At 40.2% G+C, this 16,910-nt stretch overlaps 1 protein-coding gene across 1 annotated transcript in view; it reads left to right on the forward strand.

Moving 5' to 3' along the window:
• The window catches only part of usp9 (ubiquitin specific peptidase 9), a 196,747-nt gene that overhangs the window by 141,676 nt on the left and 38,161 nt on the right, over nucleotides 1-16,910 (forward strand). Inside the window, 2 exon segments of the mRNA XM_052015032.1 lie at nucleotides 1,207-1,348; nucleotides 15,428-16,178. Of these exon segments, the coding sequence (XP_051870992.1) occupies nucleotides 1,207-1,348; nucleotides 15,428-16,178 (893 nt within the window).

A 16,910-nucleotide genomic window follows, 5' to 3' on the forward strand; every position in this document is an offset into this window, starting at 1 on the left:
AGACAACTTGACTACTCCCAAAGTGAGCCACAGTGTTTCAACAATGCCTGTGCTGTCCAGAATTAACGTCAGTGAAGACATTCTTGGCTCCTCGACCAGAAAATGCAAGGAATAATTTGAAAACAATCAGGAGGTCAAGAGCAAACTGACCACAAAAGCAACGTTTTTTTTTGAATTGGAAACTCAATTGAGTGGAGAGAAAACGTCACTGCAGCCACCTAATGACCAAGGTTCACCAAAAATCTTGTGGCTTAAAGAACAGATGGTTGGTGTAAAGCATCCATACAATCCAGCAACTGGCCAGCAATCACGGTGTGTGAATTCTTCAGCGCTGTCGAGACCATCTGCTGCCCAAACTCTGTGGCCCAACACATTTGAGGGCCAAAAACAGAGGAGAAATTACCACCCAAAATTCTGCCCATGATGTGAATGTCCAAGACTGGACCGCACATTATCCAGTCTAGTCTCGTGCTACCCAGACCAACAAGGTTGAAAAGACCACGTGTCAACTGAAAAACAAGTCTTTGGCTCTGTCAACCAAGAAACGACCATGAAGAATCCTCCTCAAATTTCACTGCCCTCACAAATTCATCTCCATACATGATCTGCTACAGAATGGCATGCAAGGAATGATTCTAATCAATGGGTCAACCAGCTCCAACAGCTGATGTTCATTGAAACAGCTTGCCTGCTTGGCAAGCCATCCTCCCTTTAATTGGCCAATTTTTCCTTCACTATAATATATTGACCATGTATTATCTTCAATTTGCTCTGCAGAAACATGCCAAGAGCACCTTAAACAATACCTACCAAATCTGCACCCTCAACTGCGTACAAGGGGGAATACAAATACCAGTAAATTCCTGTCCGAGTTGTGCAGAAGTCTGACAGCCTGATTTATCACCATTGCTCCTTCATTTAGGGGTTAAATCTTAGAAATTAGTCTAACAAATAATGGGAATACCTTCACGTTGTCTGCAGCAGTTCACCACCACCATCACACCACGAGGCAAGTTAAGGATGGGCAATAAATTGTGTTCTTGCAAGTGATACCCAAATATTATATTTCATGTTATTCTTTGTCTGAAACATATGTATATGGATATTGGAATAGAGAAATGCTTTGAGTATATTCCTGAATGTTAGTTTTAATTTTTTCTCTAATTGGTGGGTTCATCATATTGGTTACCATTATTTTTCTTTCAGGTATGAATGTGAGGAATCCTTCACAACACTGAATGTTGACATTAGAAATCATCAAAACCTGCTTGACTCACTTGAGCAGTATGTCAAAGGAGATTTACTGGAAGGTGCCAATGCATATCATTGTGAGAAATGTAACAAAAAGGTAATGAATTTTGTGTTCAGATTTTATTAGACTAAATTCTTTAGCCAATACTCTGCCAACTATCATAGCTGCACAGCATCTGTGCATTTGAACTCCACTTATACAGTGGCAGTATTTCACATTTGACTTTGCACATTACTCTCTGAATTGGTATTCAGTGATCAAGGATATCAATGCTTATTGGTATGACTCCCATCATTACATTTCATTTATTTGTTCATGGGATGTTAATGTTGCTGGAAATACTGTGATTTATTGTCTGTCTTGAAATGCCCCCTTAGCCGAAGAGGCAGTTTAGAATAAGTTACATTCTTAGGTTTGAGAGTTAAAAACACTTGCGATTTTTTTTGATATATCTTACCTGCAGTTAATCCTACATAGTTCCCTGGTTGTAAATCTCCAGTTCTAGTTTTTCCTTTTTGGTTGTAAATCTCCAGTTCTATTTGAACTGCTAGAAGTGTTTCACTATAGCACTTGATCATCTGTTTTACTGCAGATATCTGGAAATAAAATAATGTCAGGTCAAATGCTGCAAAATATTATAATGAGAAAAATGAGTAGGAGCAGGTTAGGGAAAGGAGGAGGAAAGTAGAAAGAAAGGGGTGGAATAAGATGGGGTAGTGGAGGGAAAAGAAATATGTAGGGAATCAAATGAAAAGGGCAAGGAAGGGTTTGGGTGAAGAGAAACAGAGTGCAGAGACAAAAGGGATAAGGAATCTGAGATGGCCAGAAGTTTAAACAAAATTATTTTGGTAGTGGAAAATCAGTAGCTTCAAGTTTCAGTTGACCAAATGGGTGGGAAATACCCAGCAGAAAGACAGTGAATAAAGCCTGAAGAGCGTGTGTCAGCACTCCCAACTGGAAAGAGTCTTGCAGTTAAAGCTTTAGAAATTAGGTTATTTCCTGAAAAGTGTTGCAAAATGTGCTGAAAATGGCAGATGTTTTGGTGACAGTAACTGTGAGCCACAGGGTTCATATGCTGATCACTGTGATTCACAGAATCTTGGTGGGGAAGTTTGTACTGTAACAATGGAATGGGCCACTAGAATTTTGTTTGTAGCACTCACGGAGAATTGAGTGGGTGCAATTATCTTCTGTGGGTTTGTTGAGAACAACTAAACTTTGTTAATTGATATCAGTGGACAATCTTTCAGTACTGAGAGCTCGAGTTTTTACTTGGGCTTCAACACTATACCTTCAACTCCATAGGTTTTAGTTGTGAAGGTTAGCCAACGGGCTGATTTTTTTTGTCAGCAGTTGGTGCTTCAGTGGAAGCAGACAGCAGTCTCTGATCCTGCACAGTTCTGAACACATCATTCAAGATGGTCGCTTGTGTATCACATTCTTCACTCCCCCACTCCAATGAAGGATGTGGCCAAGAGACATTAAGGGTTCCATGGCAGTCATTTGCAAAATGAAGAAAATTACATCATAAGGACACATGAGGACTCATCACACATGGATTTCAGCAAGTGTAGACGTTGCAGGAGTGCAATATTGGACAATGTTTTTGGCTGCTGAACTCCATTGGGATTTTATTGAGATAAAAAAGGGTTTGTTGAATGGTGAACGTTGTGGCTGTAAATGCAAGGAGAAAAGTGGCAAACAGCAGGCCAGCCCTTTGAGCCAGCTTTTGAACACTGTCTTCAATGTTTGATCCACCCAATCTTAAGGTAGAATACTTTTTTGACTCCAAATGTGAATTCAACTTCAATTACATAAACATTAGGGGAATGCATTTAAAATGCCATTTTAAATGATCAGTTAAAGACCAGTTAATTTAAAGCATGACAATTTCGTTTTCAGTATGGTGTCCCAAGTTCCGCTGAATCCATATTTTTTTCACAATACCATGTAGAAGGTGCACTGCTATTAAAATGGAATTCTAATTCTCTTGTCTCTGCTGCTGCAGGGATCCCAGCACCAATTTTAAACTCTGAGCTGCAGAACCTATAGCAAGGAATTTCTAACTCTATCTTCCAAATATTCTTCTCTTACCTACAAGTATTGCATTCTGTTTATCTTTTGCATGGTAGTTGCAAGATTTATTCAATAGTTGAGTGTGCTTCCTTTTATTGCTGTTGTTGCGCTTGCGTACATTAAAAGGTTTGATTCCATTTGCTGTCTGAAAGAAAAACTTGATTTTCCTTGGGTTTAACTTGCAGTTTTGATGGAGATGATGATTTTGGATCACTACCTTCTATGGTCAAGACCTGTAGGGCATGTCTTAAAACCTTTTGAGTATTTTTTTCCATGTTAATTGTTGAGGGAGTGGTATTTGTGGATCTTTTGTGGAACTTCAAAGGTGGTTAAATTTTACCTGACTTTGGCCCTGTCATGTAACATCAGATCAAGTTATGATGGTAGTGCAGCCTCTACCATGAGAATTCCTTCAGTACTTTGTGATCTCTCACAAATATTATCTATCATTTGTGAACTTACAGGAAGGTGAAACCAAGGGCAATGTTAACCTCCCTTGTGAATAGAATGAGGCAGCTAGGGGAAAATGGATTAAAGAAGTGAAGACTGGAAGAAAAGTTGGATAAGGAGGGGGAGAGAATATGTCAAAGGCAGATGAATATTATTAACTTGAAATTTCAATTTATGAAGTAAGGAGTAATTTTGGGGGCAAATAACAATTCAGAGTGCAATATCTGGAGAATATTATTGTCAGAAAGTGTATGATTTGGCTTTTTAGGGGCAGCTCTGTTAAGTGGACAATTGAAGAAGTGGAATTACCACCCATCACAGAATGAAAGTATGGCTGTTGGATGCAGTAGCTTGGAAGGGCTTGGTGGTTGAGATAGTGGGTGACCAAATGAAAATTTAACAAGGGAAGGGAACTGATATTGAAGTGCAGTTTTAGTCAGATGCTTAGGGAATGTCATGACAATAGTCAACCTGAGTAAGGATTGTTTGCTGCTCATATGGTTGCCCATGTTTCCTTAACAAGGGGATTCTAGGTGAAACATGGGCAGTGAATGGTAGGCAGAAAATCCTAAGTGTTCTTACCCTTCTGCTCTGCCATAGAAAGGGAGACTTGAATATTTGCCCAACATTGGGGGAAGAATGAGCTTTCTGCTGTTAAATGACTGTGTGATAGAAACCATAGAAAACTACAGTACAGAAAACAGGCCATTTGGCCCTTCTAGTCTGTGCCGAAACATTATTCTGCTAGTCCCATTTACCTGCCTCCAGACCTCTCTCGTCCATGTATCTATCCAATTTACTCTTAAAAGTTAAGAGCGAGCCCGCATTTACCACATCAGATGGCAGCCCATTCCACACTCCCACCACTCTTTGAGTGAAGAAGTTCCCTCTAATGTTCACCCTAAACATTTCCCCTTTCACCCTAAAGCCATGTCCTCTCGTACTTATCTCTCCTAATCTAGGTGGAAAGAGCCTACTCGCATTAACTCTGTCTATGCCCCTCATCATTTTGTAAACCTCTATCATTTCTCCCCTCATTCTTCTCCGCTCCAAGGAATAAAGTCCTAACATGCTCAATCTTTCCCTGTAACTCAACTCCTGAAGACCTGGCAACATTCTAGTAAATCTCCTCTGTACTCTTTCAATCTTACTGACATCCTTCCTGTAGTTTGGCGACCAGAACTGCACACAATATTCTAAATTTGGTCTCACCAATGACTTATACAACCTCACCAAAACATTCCAACTCCTATACTCAATACTTTGATTTATAAGTGCTCGGATGCCAGAAGCCTTTTTTGCAACCCTGTCTACCTGTGACTCTACTTTCAGGGAACTGTGTATCTGAACTCCCAGATCCCTTTGTTTCTCCACACTCCTCAGTGCCTGACCATTTACTGTGTATGTCCTCCCTTGATTTGTCCTTCCAAAATGCAACACCTCACACTTGTCTGCATTAAATTCCATCTGCCATTTTCTGGACCATTTTTCCATTTGGTCCAGATCCCTCCTGCAAGCTTTGAAAGCTTTCCTCTCCTCGCTGTCCACTACACTTCCAATCTTAGTGTCATCCGCAAACTTACTAATCCAATTTACCACATTATCTTCTAGATCATTGATATATACAACAAACAACAATGGCCCCAACACAGATCCCTGAGGCACACCACTAGTCACAGGCCTCCAATATGAGAAAGAACCATCTACGACCATTCTCTGTCTTCTCCCACTCAGCCAATTTCGAATCCAGTTTACAACCTTACCATGGATACCCATTGACTGAACCTTCTGAACTAATCTCCCGTGTGGGACCTTGTCAAAGGCCTGACTAAAGTCCATGTAGACAATGTCCACAGCCTTACCTTCATCTACTTTCTTAGTGACCTCCTCAAAAAAAACTCCACAAGATTCGTTAAACACAATCTACCACGCACAAAGCCATGCTGACTATCCTTAATCAACCCTTGGCTGTCCAAATACTTATATGTCCTATCTCTCAGAACACCTTCCAATAATTTACCCACTACTGATGTCAGGCTCACTGGCCTGTAATTACCTGGTTTACTCTTGTAGTCTTTCTGAAACAATGGAACAACATGAGCTATCCTCCAGTCCTCTGGCACCGCACCCGTGGCTAAGGACATTTTAAATATATCTGCCAGGGCCCCTGCAATTTCTGCACTAGTCTCTCTCAAGGTCCGAGGAAATATCTTGTCAGGCGCTGGGGATTTATCTACCTTTATTCACTGTAAAGCATCAAGTACCTCCTCCTTTTTAATCTCTATATTTTCCATGACACTAGTGCTTGTTTCCCTTCCTTCCATTATCCACGCTGCCAGTTTCCTGAGTAAATACTGATGCAAAAAAACTGTTTAAGACCTCCCCCATCTCCTGAGGCTCGACACATATACGACCACTCTGATCTAGGGGACCAATTCTGTCTCTTACTATCCTTTTGCTCTTAATATACCTGTAGAAACCCTTTGGGTTTACCTTCACATTATCTGCCAAAGCAGCCTCATGTCTTTTTGCCTTCCTGATTTCCTTTTTTAGTATATTCTTACATTTCCTATATTCAAGTACCTCATCCGTTCCTAGTTGCCCATACCTGCTATACACCTCTCTCTTTTTCTTAACCAGCTCACCAATATCCCTTGAAAACCAAGGTTCCCTATGCTTGTGACCTTTGCCTTTAATCCTGACAGGAACATACAAACTCTGCCATCTTTGAAGGCTTTCCATTTACTGAGCACATCCTTGCCAGAAAATAACTTATCCCAATCCACCCTACCTAGATCCTTTCTCATTTCCACAAACTTGGCCTTTCTCCAATTTAGAACCTCAACTTGAAGACCAGACCTATCCTTATCCATAATTATCTTGAAACTAATTGCATTATGGTCACTGGACCCAAAATGCTCACCTACACATACTTCTGTCACCTGACCTGCCTGGTTCCCTAATAGGAGATCAAGTATTGTATTCTCTCTCGTTGGTACCTCTATATATTGATTTAGAAAACTTTCCTGAACACATTTGACAAATTCCAAGCCATCCAACCCTTTTGCAGTGTGGCAGTCCCAGTCAATATGTGGAAAGTTAAAATCCCCTACTATCACAACTTTCTGTTTCTTACATCTGTCTGCTATCTCCCTACAGATTTGTTCCTCCAGTTCTCTCTGACTATTGGGTGGTTTATAATACAACCATATTAGTGTGGCCACACCTTTCCTATTCCTCAGCTCCACCTATATGACCCATGATGGTGTGAGCTACTTCAGTTAATTTGCACTTTCTTGAAAGGCTCCTTGGCTATTGTCCTCTCCGAAGATTTCTTGGCAGTTGCTTTTTAGGGACATGTGACATTAATTTTATTTTGCAGTTTTTGCAGCCTTTTGTATAATTTTTGATTCACTACAACCCATCTTGTGTCTCCTGTTCCATGTCATTTCCATTGATTTCATCTAAATAGCATTTTTATTGCAGGTTTTGCATATGAATTAAAAGTAATATTGGATACTTGTTTGGATTCAAAATTGGCTTGGCCATGGAAGACAGGGTAGTGGTGGAAGCGTGTTATTCTGACTGGAGGTCTTTGACCATTGGGCATCTGTGTTGGGATCTTGGTTTGTGATCTTAATGATTTGGATGAAAATGTAGATGGGCTGATGAGTAAGTTTGCAGACAACACAAATATTGGCAGAGATGTGGACATTGAAGAAGGTTGTTAAAGGAGGATATAGATCAGTTGGGAATATGGCCAGAGAAAGTACAGATGGAGTTTATTCCAGATAAGTGTGAGGTATTGCACTTTGGGAGGTCAAATGTAAGAGGAAAGGATACAGTAAATGCAGGACACTTAGAGCACTGATGTACAGAGAGATCTTGGGGTGCAAATCCATAGCTCCCTGAAAGTGGCAACACAAGTAGATAGGGTGGTAGAGAAGTAGTACAGGATGCTTGTCTTAATCAGTCGGACAATTGAGTATAAAAGTTGGCAATTCATGTTGCAGCTGTTTGAACTTCAGTTAGGCTACATTTGGAGTATCGTGTACAGTTCTGGTTGCCATATTACAGGAAGGATGTGGAGGCTTTGGAGAGGATGCAGAAGAGGTGCACCAGGATGTTGCCTGGATTTGTGAGCATTAGCCTTAAGGAGAGGTTGGACAAACTTGAATTGCTTCCTCTGGAGTGTCAGTGGCTGAGGGTCGATCTGATAGAAGTATACCAAATTTTTAGGGGTAGATAGAGGGCACAGCTTTAAGGTGAGAGAGGAATGTTGAAAGGAGATTTACAAGGTGAGTTTACTCTTTTTTTTACAGTGTTAGTACCTGGAACGAGCTGCTGGGGAGGTGGTGGAAGCAAATACAATAGCAACGTTTAGGAAGCATTCAGACAGGCAAGTGAACAGGCAGAGAATAGAGGGATATAAACTATGTGCCGCCAGATGGGATTAGCTTAAATTGTCATTGTTCTATGTTTAACTAAACCTGCATTGTGGAAAGCAAAATTAAGAACTCTCTAATCCAGGCGACATCCTGGTGGACCTCTTCTGCACCCTCTCCAAAGCCTCCATGTCCTTTCTGTAATGTGCAACCAGAACTGCATGCAGTACCCTGAATGTGGCCTAACCAAAGTATTATACAGCTGCAACATGACTTCCTGACTTTTATACTCAACACCACAACTGAAGAAGGCACGTATGCCATATGCCTCCTTTACCACCCTATCTACTTGTGTTGCCACTTACAGGGAGCTATGGACTTGAACCGCAATATTGCTCTGTACATCAGTGCTCCTGAGGGGCCTGCTGTTTACCATATACTTTCCTCTTGGAGTTGACCTCCCAAAGTGCAACAATTCACATGTGTCTGGATGAAACTCCACATTTCGTACTGAATCCTTTGACAACCTTCCTCCCTATTCACAATTCTGCAAACTTTGTGTCATCTACAAACTTACAAATCAGCCCACCTATTTTTTCATCAAAATCGTGTATAAACAGCGGAGGTTATAGCACTGATCTTTGTGGAACTGCACTGGTCACAGGTCTCCAGTCAGAATAACACCCCTCCACCACTACCTTCTGGCTTTTGAATCCCACCTCCCAAGTCTCCATGTGCCTTAATCTCCTGGATCAGCTTACCATGAGGCACTCGTCAAAAGCTTTACTTAAGTCTATGTACAGAACATCCATTGCCCTGTGCTCATCAATCATCTTCATCACTTCCTCAAAAATCTCAATCGTTTATAAGATGCGACCCCCCCCCCCCACCGCACAAAGCCATGCTGACTATCATTGATGGGTCTATGCTTGTCCAAATGTAAGTAGATCCTATCCCTAAGAATCTTCTCCAATAATTTCCCTACCAGTGATGTACGGTTCACCAGCCTCTAACTTTCTGCTTTGTTTCTATTGCCATTCTTAACAGAGGAATGCCATTGTCTATTTTCCAGTCCTCTGGAACCTCACGTGTGACTAAGGAGGATATAAAGCTCTTTGTTAAGACCCCAGCAACCTCCTCTCTTATCTCTCTCAAGAACCAGGGATAGATCCATCAAGCCCTGGAGACTTATCCACCTTAATGTTTTTACAAGAGCCCCAACATCATCGTCACCTTGATATCAACAGATTCACTGATCTCACTATCCTCCACATCCTTCTCTTTGGTGAACACTGGTGCGAAGTACTCATTTAGTACGTTGCCCAGCTCCTCTAGGTCCAGACATACAGTAACTTCCCTCCTTTGTATTTGAGTGGTCCACAACTGGTACGCTCTTGTTTTTAATGTATGTATGAAATGTCTTTGGGTTCTCTTCACTCCTCACTGAAGATGTTTTGTGGCCTCTTTTAGCCCTCTTGATTCCCTGCTTCTCTCCTGTTTCCTTTATATTCCTCAAAGGCTGTGTCCAATTTGGCTTCCCAAACCTTTTCATGTCTAAATCTGATTTTCTTTTACATAAGGAAAGGAGTGTCAGGAAAAAGGATAAGTGAACTGAATAAAATAACAGGCCATTTAACCTCTAACATTTATGAACTGTTTCACTGCCATTCAGCATCTTTCAATCCAATCAAGATTGTTAAAACGTTTCGTTTTTTTTTTCCAGAAAAGTTCAAGCTACATCTGTACTTCCACTTAAGGGAAGTAGAGTCTGTTAGCAAGAAATAAGGCTTTTCTGGATAAGGAAAATGTTAGTCACGTTAGTGTGCCCATAAGTTATGGGAGCAAGAGTTTTAGTCCATGAAACACAAAGCAAGAAATTGGGAAGGTTGATGAATGATAAGTAGAGGTTGAGTCTATAATTAACGGAGTTTGGAAGAATTTATTGTTTGTTTCCCTTTTGCAGTCTCTTTGTATCCTCTCAACTTTCTCTTTCCCCCTTTCTCTATAATATTAACAAACTTTGAAACAACACACTTGGCCCCTTTGTCAAAATCATTGATGTAAATTGTAAACAGCTAAGGCCCCCGAATTGATTCCTATAGCACTCATGAGCTGCAGTTTGCAAATTTAAAGGACACGTTTTTGTTGTTTAACCGATTCTTTATCTATACTAATATATAAGTCAATACCAAGCCGTTTTCTGTATGGCACTTGGAACGTTTTAAAGAAACCCATAATACATTTGACATCCATTCAATCCCATTGTCAAATCTACCAGTTAGATCCTTAACTAAGTTTGGCAAACAGTTTCCTTTTCATGAAACAATGTTTATTCCATCTAATCATATTTTAATCTTTTTTCAAGTGTCTCTTTACCATTTCTTTAATTGTGAAACAATGCATTTTCCCAGCAACTTGTGTGATATTAACTAGACTATGATTAGACAAGAGAACTTTGATTTTGTAAAGATCAACAAACTGAAAATCAGTGTATCCATTATCTCTGCAGCTGTTTTTATTTAAAATGTTAAGAAGCAAGCCATCTGGTCCAGAGGACTTGCTTGCCTTCAGTCCCATTAACTTGCCTAAAATCTTTCCTATATTGATATTGTTGATTTAAGTTCTTTAATGCTACTTGCCTTAACTTCCACTTATTCTTGATGTATCTTTTTGTGAAGGTATTTAATGCCTTTGCTATGTATTCCCTATTATTAACTTGCCCCACCCCTTGTCTTTGTGGAACCACCATTTACTTTTGCTCTGTTCCTTTGTATACAGAATTAATAACTGGGGTCACTGTCCTATGCATTTAAATATGTTGTATTTGGCAGACTTGGAATAATTGAGATGAGTGTAATCTTAGCCACTTGTGCTAGTAAAATAACAGGCAGATTTTTTATTCTGTAGCCTCACCACATATTCTAAGCTACCTTGGTTTGATGATCCAGATGTTAGGTGCAGTTATGCCCTAAAATTGACCTTGACAGTATTAGCCCACACCTCACAGAAACCCATTCCCAACATTCTGCTTCATCTTGGTACAGTTTATTCCTATCCACTGTGAATTGTGAACCAAGAGTGAATAATGGACCACTTAGTTTTAATGTAATTCTACACAGTTTATGAAGTTGGGCCTTTATGTACAGAACTTTGCCCTTTTTTTTGGAACAGTTGCTGTAACAAAAAAAAATTGGTTGGGAAAGCTTTGTGATTGTTGAAATTTAAGTGGCTTTGTTTTTACACAAATTGCATTTCCATAGTGCCGCTAGCAAATTGTGTAGTCGTACAAAACCATGTAAATGAAAGCCAATGTGCAGGACCTTACTAACTGCCATGAGATGAATTACCAGGTAATGGGGTGGTAGTGAGAGGAAGAATGCTCAGTAACGAGTCACCTAAGCTTGCTGATCCTCTGCCATCGGAACATGCTTTTTCTGAAAGCTGCCATCGAGTGCATTCCAGGGAAGCCAGTTTCCACTTTATCAGAGAAGCCCAAGGTAGAGTCTTACCATGTAACTTCTGATTCTCCCATCTCTGGTTTCAAAACTGGTGAGGCCCTACCCAGACTCTCTATCAAAGACGTTTTTTAAATGAAATATTTGCAATTGTTTTTCTTAGTAATACCTAAAAAGAAATTACAACTGAAACACTTAAGTCTATTGTTCAATACCATAATTCTAAGCAAACTCATCACCAAACTTTGAAACCTGGGACTCAACACCTCCCTCTGCAACTGGATCCTTGACTTTCTGACCAACTGTCCGCAATCAGTGAGGATAGGCAGCGACACCTCCAGCACGATTATTCTCAACACTGGTGCCCCACAGCCTGTGTCCTCAGCCCTCTACACTACTCCCTATATACTCGACTCCATGGCCAGATTCTGCTCTAACTCCATCTACAAGTTGGCAGATGATGCCACCATCGTAGGCCGTAACTCAAATAACGATGAATCGGAGCACAGGAAGGAGATAGAGAGCTTAGTGACGTGGTGTCGTGACAAAAACCTTTCACTCATTGTCAGCAAAGCCAAAGAGCTGGTCATTGACTTCAGGAAAGGGGAATACGTACACCTGTCTACATCAACGGTGCTGAGGTCAAGAGGGTTGAGAGCTTCAAGTTCCTTGGAGTGAACATCACCAATAGCCTGTCCTGGTCCAACCACTTAGATGCCACAGCCAGGAAAGCTCACCAGCGCCTCTACTTCCTTAGGGGGCTAAAGAAATTTGGCACATCCCCTTTGACACTCACCAACTTATAACGATGCACCATAGAAAACAGCCTATCAGGATGCATCACGGCTTGGTACAGCAACTGCTCCGCCCGAGACCGCAAAAAAAAAAATGCAGAGAGTTGTGGACACAGCGCAGCACATCACGGAAACCAGCCTTCCCTCCATGGACTATACTTCTCGCTGCCTTGGTGAAGCAGCCAGCATAATCAAAGACCCCACCCACCTGGATCATTCTCTCTTCTCCCCTCTCCCATCAGGCAGAAGATACAGGAGCTTGAAGACACATACCACCAAACTCAAGGACAGCTTCTATCCCACTGTGATAAGACTATTGAACAGTTCCCATATGCTATGAGATGGACTCTTGACCACACAATCTACCTTGTTATGACCTTGCACCTTATTATCAACCTGCAGTGCACTTCCCTGTAGCTGTGACATTTTATTCAGTATTCTGTCACTGTTTTTACCCTGTACTTACCTCAATGCACTGTGCAATGAATTGATCTGTATGAACGGTATGCAGGACAAGTTTTTCATTATAACTCAGTAGACGTGACAATAATAAACCAATACCAATACATGATTTAAATCAACTGAATTAAATTTTTAAAAAAATTCCAGTTATTGTTATCCCCACAACTGTTGCTTCCCAGTGATTTCATGGGACCTGCACCACTTGGTCAGATTTTTCAATGTAGATACAGGGAAATCTAAGGAAGTGTGCATTCCTATGTTGGACTCTGAGAAATTCAATGGTGCCATGCAGGTGTCCAGAGGGTCGAAGTTAGCTGGAGTGAAGGCTGGGCTTCAGCCCTTGTTTACAAATGTCAAGCTTCCGCCCACTTAAGTGGGTAGAAGCAGCAGGACTGCTTGCATTTGCCAGCTTTCCAGTGAAAGACAAGGTAGGTTGGGGTTTTTTGGTTTTTGAGGAACAGCTGTTGACCAAGTCATGTAGTGAATTTCCTGGTTCTCTGAATTATGCAATAGAAATTATAATATTCTACCTTTATCTGTTTAACCATACCTGAAGAATAGATTCTCAATTTTTCTTTACCTTTCCCATATTTTAAACATTATCGTTATGATGAGAGTAATCAACTGTAGTGATTGTGGTTGAAGGTGAAATATTGGTCAGCTCATCAGGTAAAGGTCATTGGCCCTTTCTTGCATAGCACCCTGGGATCGTTCATGTTCAGGTAGGAGGAGCTTGTGACTGAGGAGTCACTGCTACCGGTGCAGTATTTATACTCAGGACTCAAGATTCATACTCGGACTGATGCCTTTTGCTGTATACAAAAGGAACATTTATGTAAATCATTTTACTACCCATGAGATAATTTTAAAAAGTAATTTGAATCCAGTGACTAGATATATTGTGAATCTGAGACACCTTGGCTTCTTTATTAGTGACTTTTCCATACAACTTACTTTTCTTTATCGTTTCTGTATTGTTTATTATTGTCACATGAACCAAGATAGTGGAAAAACTTAGTTTTGTAAGCCATCCATACGTGTCATTTAAAAACATGTACTTTGAGATAGTAGAAGGGAAAAGCAATAATAGAATGCGGATTATAGTTTTACAGTTACAGAGGAAGTGCAGTGCAGGTAGACGATAAGGTGCAAGGACCGTGATAAGGTAGATTGTGAGGACATCATCTTCAATGTGCAAGGCTTCCGTTCAAAAGTCTTAAACAGTGGGATAGAAGCTGTCCTTGAGCCTGATGGTGCATGTTTTCGAGCTTTTGTACCTGCTGCCCAATGGAAGGGGGAGAAGAGAGAATGTTTGGGGTGGATGGGGTTTTCAATTATGCCAGCTGCTTTTCTGAGGCAGTGAGGAGTGTAGACAGAGTCTATGGAGGGGAAGCTGGTTTTTCGTGATGGACTGAGCTGCGTCTTCAACTCTGCAATTTCTTGTGGTCTTGGGCAGAGAAGTTGCCATACCAACCTGTGATGCATTTGGATAGGATACTTTCATTGGTGCATCTTTTAAAATCGGTGAGGGTCAATGGGGATATGCCAAGTCAAAGTACAGTCTCAGACCTTGTTGGCTAAATGTCAAGCTTATTGATATTTTTATGAATTTTCATTGACCACAGAGGTCAGTTATTTAGAACCAAGATGAGAAGTTTCTCTAAACAGAGGGTTATAAACTTTTAGAATTCTCCACCTTGTCTGTTCCTTACACCTTCATGTATTGAAGGGTAGTGGGACTGGGCCAGCCTCAGTCTTGAGGTAAATAAGGTGAAACTGTTTCTAATGTGGATCACATGCAGGCAGATAGGTTTAGTTTATCATAGACATCATGGGCCAAAGGGCCTATTCTCGTGCTGTATTGTTCGATGTTCTATCGTGGAAATGTTTGGTTAAGCATCTTGTTGTGTGGCTACTTGAATTAGAAATGACCATGTGGAATTGTTAGGAATTCATATTGTTACAATTTTCTAAAATATAATATTTTAATGAAGAACTTCATTTGCATTCTAGTTGTTCAAAAGTATATCCATATTTCAAACTTTAATTATTGATGAAGTGAAGTTACCACTGCATGCTGAAAAGTAGAATTAATGGATGCAGCACAGGAGGCAATTGGGCCAGCTGTCTATATTGGCTCTGAGAGTAATGCAGGTAGTTTCATTCCCCCTTTACTCTCCCCATAGCCATTCAAAATCTTTCCCTTTTTGAATGCTGCAATTCAACCTGAGTTTGAATTGCTACAAATTCAAAAGAAACAATGTTGCATGTGGCTGGATATGAAATTTGTTTTTTGTGAGTCTCACTCTTGAATAGTCTCTTCAAACATAATGAATAGGTGAAGCACTTCACAGCTGGTAACAACTAATGAATGATGCTCAAGATGAGCCTCTGCTTCAGGAGTTTTATTATTATATTCAGGTAGATTATTATTAAATGATAATTTGTCCTACTTGTTTCTTTTGGCTTTGTCAAGGGCATGAGTTTCTTTTGATATTTACAGTAGCAGAATTTCCTTATCTTCATTATCCTGTAATGCTTTCTGTTTTGCAGGTGGATACGGTGAAACGTTTGTTAATAAAGAAGTTGCCTCCAGTTTTAGCAATTCAACTCAAGCGATTTGACTATGACTGGGAAAGGGAATGTGCAATTAAATTCAATGACTATTTTGAGTTTCCTCGAGAGCTGGACATGGAGCCTTACACAGTGGCTGGAGTTGCCAAATTGGAAGGGGATGACATCAACCCAGAAAATCAGTTGATCCAAAATGACCAGCCAGATAATGAACAACCTGGTAGCACTAAATATAGACTAGTTGGTGTGTTGGTGCATAGCGGTCAGGCCAGTGGTGGACATTACTATTCATATATCATTCAACGAAATGGTGGAGATGGTGAAAAAAACAAGTGGTATAAGTTTGACGATGGTGATGTAACTGAGTGCAAAATGGATGACGATGAAGAAATGAAAAACCAGTGTTTTGGTGGTGAATATATGGGCGAAGTGTTTGATCATATGATGAAACGTATGTCATACAGGCGACAAAAACGATGGTGGAATGCCTACATCCTTTTTTATGAACGAATGGACACAATAGATAAAGATAACGAATTAATTAAGTACATTTCTGAGCTTGAGATTAGCATTAAACCACACCAGATAAAAATGCCAATTGTCATTGAGCGAAGCGTACGGAAACAGAATGTGCAATTTATGCACAACAGAATGCAGTACAGTTTGGAGTACTTCCAATTCATTAAGAAACTTTTAACATGTAACAGTGTCTACCTGAATCCTCCACCTGGTGAGTATGCATTATCTTTTTTTTGATAACATTGCACCTTTAAGAAAACAAATATTGTCATTTCACTGTTAAGTAGTGCTACTACTACACCTTTTAAGATGTGTCATGTAAATATGAAAACAATGTTTATAATTTACTGAATAGTTTAAAAATGAGATGCTTTGATCAGGCAGATAGGAAAATCCAATTTTCCTTTGCAGTCAGTAACAAGGATTAAATACATAAAAGATGATAGCTAGATGAATTAGAGGGGAAAAGATTTCTCAAAGTATGGTTGGGTTCTGGGAATATGTTGCATAATAGGGCAGTGGAGGCAGAAATGCTTGCATTTAAAAGGAACCTGAGTGACCATTTGCCATAACATGCATTGCTGTTGACTGGGAGTTGGAAAGTAGGATTAGGTTCAGTAATTCTTTGTCAGTCGACAAAAAGGTGATGGGCCAGTTGTCTCCTTTTGTGCTATAATCTTTTAATTCTGTGCTCAAGTCCCAGTTCATTTGCAAGTGTATTTCTCAGTAGGGCAAGTGGTTTTTCTTTCAAAAGTGGAATTGAAACAGGCAAAATGTTTGTCCCTGAAATAAGCTGAGACAGTTCATTTACCTCAAGTTTACTGAATATTCATAAGGAACAGATGCCTCATTTTTGCACTGAAAATAGATTAAGTCTAAGATGCAACTACAGGACTCGAGGGTCTGAGTTACAGGGAAGAGGTTGAGTAGGCTAGGGCTTTAT

The sequence above is a fragment of the Pristis pectinata genome, chromosome 4 (genome assembly GCF_009764475.1).
Source record: "Pristis pectinata isolate sPriPec2 chromosome 4, sPriPec2.1.pri, whole genome shotgun sequence".
Taxonomy (NCBI): Eukaryota; Metazoa; Chordata; class Chondrichthyes; order Rhinopristiformes; family Pristidae; genus Pristis; species Pristis pectinata.